The 9,641-nt window shown below is 31.7% G+C and overlaps 1 protein-coding gene across 2 annotated transcripts in view; it reads right to left on the minus strand.

Annotated features, from left to right (window-relative positions):
- Positions 1–9,641, minus strand: part of Moe (moesin) — a 36,922-nt gene that overhangs the window by 2,932 nt on the left and 24,349 nt on the right. For both annotated transcript variants that reach the window (XM_018504356.1, XM_018504355.1), the window contains 2 exons: positions 1,131–1,253; positions 60–332 (listed from right to left, as the gene is read on the minus strand). In XM_018504356.1, the coding sequence (XP_018359858.1) occupies positions 60–332; positions 1,131–1,253 (396 nt within the window). The remainder of the gene's footprint in view (positions 1–59; positions 333–1,130; positions 1,254–9,641) is intronic.

Here is a 9,641-nt window from a genome sequence, read left to right on the forward strand (position 1 = left end):
CCTGAAGTTTTCGCCATATATTTCGCATTTACATCCTGTTCATGCTATTTAACAGATACCTGAGCAATTTTCAGATACTCCATCATGGCGTCCTCTCGCAACATACCACGGTGTTCCTGCCACCAGTTTGTAATAGAGTTATCCCATTCCTCCTTGCTCATTTTATGTTGATCCACAACACGCTGTGGTAACAGCCGATCATTTGACAGAAAGCCAGTGGGATGATTTCCCTTCTGATAATCTCCATGTCTTGCTTGAACGGCATACGAAGCCAATAGAACGGAAGTTTCCGGTGGGCAGTATATTTCATCCGTGAGAATACCATTTTTCACCTGCAATCAATTCAAACATTAACATTGATTACATAAAATTTTCTAATTAATTCTAATCTAACAACAATATCGATTAATATATATAATACAAAATTCAATAATAAGATCGCTATTTATTATATAAGCTTATAAACAATTAACAAAATATTGATTAACTAATATAAGAAAAATACAATTTAATTTTACATTCATTTGAGATATTATTCCAAATTGTGAGTGATATTTCGCTAAGCATCGTTGTTCTTAAACACTAATATATTTGTCTGGTTCAACTGAGCAAAAAATTGATGCGCATTCCTTGTGTTCGCGTACCCGCCACGGAGGATGAGATAGTGGACGACGGGAAGAAGTGAATCAGATAAACGAACGATAGTTCGATGCATGACTTAATCCGACCAACAAATAAGATATGCATTGTTTTTATGTTAGATCAATTTGTTCTGGACATCAATCATAAGTAGACTGCGGAACTTTATGCAAAATACTTAACTGAATATTAACTATCGGACAGTTTTAGCAGTCAATCGTTATTCGTTAAAGAGTTATTAAAAAGTGAAGTAAAAAGATTGAGATTGCCATCTGTAAATTTACAAAATTGCAAAATATGCATTTTATGCAAAACGTTCAGTTAAGTATTTTGCATAAACTTCCGCAGTCTAATCATAAGTCTCGAAATTAGTTTGAAAGTAAAAGCAGCAAATTAAAAATTGTTACTGAAATCGCAAGTAAGATAGATAGATAGAGTGAGTGAGTGAGTGAGAGAGACGCGAAATGACTGCGTGAATAATAATTTTTTACCTGAAGGTAAAAAAGTCGCAGCGTAATATCTTGTATCAATTCCTCGGCGACGTCTTCGGGATAGAATTTTGCACGAAATTTGAACTGCAGTGGAGTCTCCTTCTTGACCTCTTGGTTCATCACCTGCAAACGTCGAAAAAAATTAATGATGCGGTTGAAATTGTCTTGTTTCTCATACTTGACGCTCAAAGGTAAAAAGCGTGCAAAGTGTTTGTGAATCGCGTTATAAGATAATAATTAAACATGTGAACAAATAGTTTTCGTGACATTAAGAGAATAATGGGTGAATATGAGATCATGAGTTCCACGAAATAGTAGAAAAATATTTTTCACTAAAAGAGATATGGTTTCGCATTAAGGAAATTAATTCATTAATTATACACATATCTTAGAGTATTATTAGGTACTTAATACATTACGCTAATTACATCAATATATAATATTTTAATTATTTAATACATTTACATCTATTACTTTTCAATATACTTTAATGTAATTCAATATACTTTTTATATCGCAATAAAAATTAATAGAGAGAGATATATAGAATATCTGAATGTTTTGATAGTGAATGCTATTAAAAGTTTTGTCTTTTTCCTCATAAAAAGATGTCATTCTTTATACTTATATAAATTCTTTTTCTTATTACGATACCTTGTAGCGTCAGATATATTCACACTATATTGTCAACGTTGTTATCAAAGAGTTTATCATAATTACGTAATGCTTGCGATATCAGTGTTGCAGGTACGATCAAAGTTGAATATCTGCCGCCGTGTCTCTTAAGTACAAATAGTTTAAAAATGTTCATCATTGTTCGTAAAAATTCGTCTAATTTACGATGGAATTTAACACATGTGATGAATGTTAACACATGTTTGGCAGCTGTGCACAAAAAAAAGCCAAAAAAATAGTTCCTCTCAACTTTTATACGATTTTTACATCAAATAAATCAATATACGGCTACAATATAATGTAGCTATATTATAAAAATAGAAAAGATAAGATAAAGTAAGATATATTCTATTATATTATAAAAAAATGAAGTAATAATTCCTATTTAATAAAACTATATCAACGAAATTTCCTGTTACAGATAAATAGTTGACACAATGTTTTTTTCTTAGAATGGAGATGACGTTTTTATAAGACGAGCCACCACGATAGACAATCAAAGGAATAAAAAAAGTTGTAAAACATTTTTATTACGTTAAAGATACTCGAAATGATAAGCATTGCAAAAGTTATTGAATTGCTAAACACAAAAGTACTTTTTAACAGATCGATTCCGTATGCGAGAAATGCATTTGTCTTAGTCATTCATTATCCATTCTCGTGGAATCTTATCCAGATCGCCGAAAGAACTTACATCACGACAACAGTCGACTCTTGGAGTGTGTGTTCCTGCCACATTTTACCTAGTAGTTATCTACGTTATTAACGAGGAATAAAAAAAATGTAGCGCGAAGCAGCAGATAAGCAACCGACAGTGTTTCTAGTAGCTACCGTGACGACAATTAATGCGTTTTTCCGCGATATTATCTCCGACATTCGCGAATAGCATTTGCGATGCAGAATTATGTAACGCGTACGCGGTTTGTACTATTTTAAAAATCAAATTAAGCAGAAAGGATTTAGTGACGCGAGATTCTTTTGACTTTGCTATGTCATCTTTCCTTTTTTTATAGCAACTGCCAAACATATAATGGATGGTTATAATTCATATTTCACAAAACATAAGAAGCAAAAACATAACTCGCGCATCGTGTTACGACTAGTAATATTGTTTCAAAAAACACATGTTGAGATTATTATATTATCTTGTGTCGCGGGACTTGCATGACATAAGATAATAAGGAATAAAAAAAAGTTGTAATACATAATAGAGATAATAAAATAATAATGCACACAATTTAATCATGTCAATCATGTCAGCCTACGATGAGTGATCCTAAGAAAGAAAAAACAAATTTTCCTATAAAATAATTGAAAAATTTTCGATCAAAGTTTACACGATGTCTGTCAAATTTTGCCTTATTATATCAAATAAAAAAAGCTTATTCTATTCATTAAAAATTTTAAATAAATTTCGTGATAAGTTCTGCTGTATATCTTGTTATATAATACATCATTACAAATGAATAAACTAACTAAAAAAGCATAGATATATCATCTTATCTCGTAGGAATAATAAAAGCAAAATGAGACTTATCTCTTTGAATAATTTAGATGTGTAAATAAAATAAAATATCCTTTTCTCTGAGTGAATATTAATGGCAACTATGAATTTGTCATTCAATGCAGTGAGAAAAATGTCTGATTGAAAATGGATGAAGCAGAAGACTGATTATATCGATCAGAATTCCAATTACCTCAACTAGAATTTTGTAGATTTAACCAGAAAATTTTGATTCTTTTTTCCATTTTCAACCAAAATTCCAATTAATCCAATCAGACATTCTTCTTAGCGTGATTAATTCGATCGACTATTAAACATACAGTAAAGCACGAAAGTAAAAGATCATCGATGATGTGTTATTTCTAATCAATTCGGGAATTTTAATCGGATGTCAAGAACACATCGAAATAATATACAAGGATCAGAAAATTCTTTGTGCTCTTACGTTGCAGATTTTTCGAAGACCGCACGGAACCACCTGCAATTATTTGCTAATATCACATATTGCCCATACATCTGCAGTGTATTATTGGTGCAGTGCATGCATTCAATCAAAAATTATCGGTTTTTATGTTTAATGTCACAAATAAATAAAATGAGATTATAATAATGTACTAATAATAACCTGATATAACTGATATCATGAAACTGCATTTCAGTAATCATTTTACTATATAATCTAAAACAATTAAAATTGCAAATGACTCTCTTTATCAGTGAGTATAACCCGAATGTCATAACAAATAAATAGTTTTGACACACGCAATAAGCGCGGCTTATCGTAAAATCGAAAAAATGTTACTTGCATATCCGTCAAACAAAAATAACAAAGAATAATTAGACTACGAAAAACTCGGTGTATACTTTTCACGGGAGGTACAGTTTCTCGCGAAGGAACGGATCGTCGAGTTGCATCCATGCGTTAGATACGTTTCAAGGACGGTATTTAAAAAACCCACCAGTCACGATCATGATTATGATGTAACAGCATGGACGTCTTCTTATTTATCAAACAACATATGATTTGTTATCGCTATTTTTTCAGTCAAAAGGTACGACAAATAAGCGATGTCTCGTTTGACGGCATCAAGTACAATGCGTCTGCCTCGTAATAACAAGGCTACACAATTTGTAAAAAAGTTACAAAGTCATGGGGCAGTATTCATCCGTCGTTCTTCATAACCGTTGCTCTTGGTGAATAAAAATTTCTTTATTCATATACTCGTGTAAGAAATTCTTATTCTTACATGACCTCTTCATCATCAATCAGGAGGCTGTATATTAGCATCTTAAGACGTTACTTAAAATGGTCTTAAAATAAAAACGATATTTCGAAACGATATTTCGAAACGATATTTGTAATCCGTTCTTATATTTAAGACTATCTTAAGTATATTGTTAAAAATTTCATGAAATTTAATATACTTTTAAATTACACAATTTGAACTTAATTTCATGACATTACATTAAATTCAATGTATTTATAACTGGAACGTATATATTTGTATATATGTACATGAAATTTAATGTATTTTTCATGAAAATTTATGAAATTTAATATACACTTTCCTTACATTTAACTAACTACTATAACTTAATTTTCAATTAAATCATTCATTACTTTTAATTTCGTTCATAATCACGAGCTTCATTTACATGTAAAGGAAGCATTTCTAACAGTATACGGTCTTAAGATGTCACGAACCAATCAGAGAGCTGTATTGGTATCTTAGATTGGTATTCATAGTCGGTTCTTATTTCAAGACCCTCTTAAGCAATACCTTAAGACGCTAATTACCGGCCTTATTTTTTAAGACGATCTTGAAATGAGAATGGACTAGGAACACAATTTTCAGACTCAATATTAGATATTTCACAGAAAGATGTCTCGTGTCGTCAAACGTGCATCACTTTTCGGCATGCAGCATAACTTGGACACACGCTATTTAAATTGTTTGCAACTTACCCTAGACAAGAACGGAAGTCCACGCTTCCAGTTGTTAGTATTGCGGTTGGCATGCGTTCAAAGAATAAAAATACGGTGATGTTAAAGTATTGCGGTATTAAAAACCATTCTGCGTATCTCGGCCACGAGCGCATCCTTGAAATTATCGTGTCAGCATTCAAGGTATGTTAGATTATGGTAAACCAGATGCCACCTGTGACGTGACTTGTAATGACACTAATTTTAAGGACTGTCGTGGACACGAGAAAGAATTTAACTAGAGACAGACAAAGAAAGTGTCGCCTTATATCCAAATATTAATTCTATATAATGTAACATCTTATGATATAAACAATAATGCATGTTATTATTCTTCTTTATGCTTGAAAAATACAAAAGCTGACAAATTGGAAAAAAGTTCCAACTGACACAGGCTGAAAAATAATTTTTGTTAGTTTTTTAGTGACAAAATTTGTAACGCTTGATTATCGGTCATTGTAACTAAATCATAATTCAACCTCTTCGTTTAAATTTACCGTTGAAATCGTTTATCCCTGTTTATCGGAAATACAAAAACTCATCACAAATTCGTGCAAATCGCTAGTTATTCCGGTCGTCAGTCTTGAAAATAATATTCGTTTCTCTGATGACGTCTTCTAAATCTGTTAAACATCCAAAATAACTGAACCAGTTAAATCTCATGTGATCATCGATAAATAAAGTATCGATAAATCATGATATTGAGACGATTATTCGATGATAATGTCCAATAAATTTTTTGCATCACATTTAAATATCATTTGCTTGCCTAATTAATTATCAATATTATAGGTAAGATTATAAATATTTTTAATTTTGAAATTAATTATTTGCTTTTATCTAAAATTTCAATCAAATTTCTCTGTTGAGAGAAGCCTGAGTCTAATTAAAACTAGAAAAAAAGTTATTTTTACTTATACTTATATTCTTAAAATTTGATTGAAAGAGATATTATGTTAAATATTGAAGAAGTCTATCATTAAATAAAAAGTATTTAATAGTTTTTTCCAATTTTAATTCCTTAAATTTTTTAACTAAAAGAATCGAAGAAGCTCGATATAGTTCTATATATTTTTTCCCGAAATATTATTATTAATATCATGAATATTAATACCCTAAAGATCGCGATTAAAATCACAGCGCAATTTTAATTTGAAATAACGGATTAATCATCAGATTTGACTTCCTATAGTCTTATTCTTCACTCGTTCTCATTCGACGCGATGCAATTCAGGTTTGCATGCGTGGCCCAACGTGGCCTTTTACAGCATTCGTGCGATAACGGAAATATGGTATGAGAGAGAGAGAGAGAGAGAGAGAGAGAGAGAGAGAGAGATACAAAGAGAGAAAGAGAGACGTGGTTGGCGAACAGGTCGGAATGACACGAGGAAAACGAGAATGTGTCGATCGTTAGAGATCCTGCTACGTTACATAACAACCTACAGTCCGCGAGGAGCTTTCAACTCACAACCTGTTCGCGAAGATCAAGCACGATGATCAAGCATCCCCGCAGGATGTAGCCCAGTTTCACGGGAGTCCTTGAAACGACGCGTCCGTCGCCTACTTCGAGACGAGTTTTACACGACGCCTTTACAGGCATTATAACCTGACAGTGACACACTGACGCGACAATAAAATGAGACATTGCAACGCTGCAGCACGGTTTAACAAAAGAAGCAGAGAGAATCGAAAAATACTGTTTCCACCGAATTTCTCCATAAAGTTTTTGTATTTTTCATATAAAATTTTTATATTTTTGTATTTATTTTATTGCAGAAAGGAAGACATACATTTTTACTCGATTCATTAATTGAAATAATAATACTAAATTTTTCAGTTGTAGTTTAAAAAAAAACTAAAGCTTACTCTCGACTTGTATCTACAATGCTAATTTATTTCTTATGCCATTATATGCTAATATTACCATTTAAATTTTGAAACAAAGTGAAATTGACTTATCAACCGTTTACTTCTCTACGCTCCGTAAGATTTATTACGGCGTTAAATCCGCGTTTATGAAAAATATCACGACGCGTCGTGCTTCACGGTCACCACAACGAATTACGATTTAATTAGCGATAAATTCATCGCACGCGTTAATTGCAAAACGCACGCTCTCAAGAGTGATTGCAAGCATTAGCCGTATGTCATAAATTACTCATTATCGCGGAATTTCAGCTATGTCAACCATTCCAACTTTATCGATGCCCATGTCTTGGAAACTGATAAAGTTGCCATTTCCTATCACGTATTAACAACGTTATGCATACAGCGACGTTACATCGATAATCACGGCTTTTATGAATCAATACTGTAAACTGAAAGACTGCTTATTCATGTAATTTTCAGAAAGTTTATTTCCTGAAAAAACTACACTGAAAAAAAAATTAGCTAAATCTGAGTAAATATTTCTTGAATAGTGCCAAGTAAATATTTACTAAATGTAAACATATATTTATTTGATACAAGAACCATTGATTTGATTTAAATATCATTATATTTTATTGAGCAAATATTTATTTGTTCTAAATAAATGTTTACTTGGCACTATTCAAGAAATATTTACTCAGATTTAGCTAATTTTTTTTTCAGTGTAGAAATGATTTATTAATAAACTCATTAAGCAATATCGTCTTATTAACTTTTTTCCTTTAATAACTAATTAAGAAATATTTCTTGGATTTATTTCCGCAATTGTTAATCTTGAGGAAAATATTTTTATACTTTTTTCTAGCAGTCCAGAATAGGACTGACAAATACTTAAATGTATTTTTTTTCTTTGGCATAATTCGCGACAAGTACTTTAGCGTTACAAAAAAATTAAATTAAACATGAACGGAAAACGCACACGATGTAATCTCAACAAGTGTATCGTACTCGGCAAGCACTCGCAATTCACGCGAGAGTCGACCTTTGTTAAAGGGTTAATATGAATCCTAATTGAGAGAAAGTGACGCACCATTAAAGGGCGTAAGAGAAAAGCCGTACACGGAATAATCAACAATTCCGCGTACAACAAATTAGGGCAACGCAGAAATTTCCTGAAGACATAACTTTAGTACGAGAAAGCTGAAATAAGTCACAATGAAGAAAGCTGAATAAGATACAGTTTTAAAACGAGACTACAAGGCGATGTTTCACTTGACAAGGTTATCATAAATTTCTCATCCTAAAATTTTATCACTTTTCTCTGAACTCTACAATAGATAAAATTTTATAATTTTCCCTGATGTTTTTAATATTTTAAAATGTTTTGTATTTTCGTCCTAATTTCAGAATCATCAAATATTTTATTGTGGGAGTAATTACTATTAGTATTGCTAATACTGTTTGGATTTAACTGTTAAATAGTATTCCAACTGTGTAGATATGAAGTACGCATATTAAACTTCTCCAAAGCTAAGAATTTTTATTTTTCAGAAAATTTTGTAAAATTGCCTAACTATTCCCTAATTTCCAGTTTTTGTAGCAATCCTGCTGAAGTAATCTTCGAAAAAATAATTTAATACAAAAAATATTATAGATTTTCAAAGATATATTATATGTAATGAATGCCAACAGCGAGCTCTATAAAGCTAGCAGGACCAAATCAGCAGAATCAAATCGGACCTATCGAAATTTTTAGTACTCATTTTGTACTAAATTGTACCATTAATGATAATTTTGTACCGTGTGCCATTTCGAAAAAAATCGTGGCGCTGCTGGCTTAATACAAATTCAGTTGTGTTAATTTTTTCCTTCATTTTGTTTTTTTTTATGGTCCTGCCAGCTTAAATATTAACCAGCTAAAATCAACGTCATTGTTTTCTTGAAAATGACATAATATAGAATTGTTTTTGGCAGTACAAAATAGTACAAATTTAATCGTATTGATTTCTGATATTTTTTTTTTTATCTTTTTTAAATTGGTCCTGCTAGCTTAATATTAAGCCAGCAGCGCTACGATTTTTTTCGAAATGGCACACGGTACAGAATTATTATTAATAGTACAATTTAGTACAAAATGAGTACTAAAAATTTCGATAGGTCCGATTTGATTCTGTTGATTTGGTCCTGCTAGCTTTATAGAGCTCTAACAGCGTCGCTTTTTGCCAGTTAATTTTTGCGAGAAAAAAGGAGGATCTGTCGATGCTTTAACATTTCTGATCGATGTTTTAGCCTTTTTATTTCCTTGATTATAAACGACTAATAATGAAGCTCCTCCGTGCTTTCCCGCGGAGAAATTCTTTAGGCGATTCTTCATCGCGTGACTCATCAGACGGTATTTTCATACGTACAACTGACGTAACACGCTCGATTGAATCGTTTAATAAGTGACACGCGTATCTCAGACAATGCCAACATGCTC

This window comes from Trachymyrmex cornetzi, unplaced genomic scaffold (genome assembly GCF_001594075.2).
Source record: "Trachymyrmex cornetzi isolate Tcor2-1 unplaced genomic scaffold, Tcor1.1 scaffold166, whole genome shotgun sequence".
NCBI lineage: Eukaryota > Metazoa > Arthropoda > Insecta > Hymenoptera > Formicidae > Trachymyrmex > Trachymyrmex cornetzi.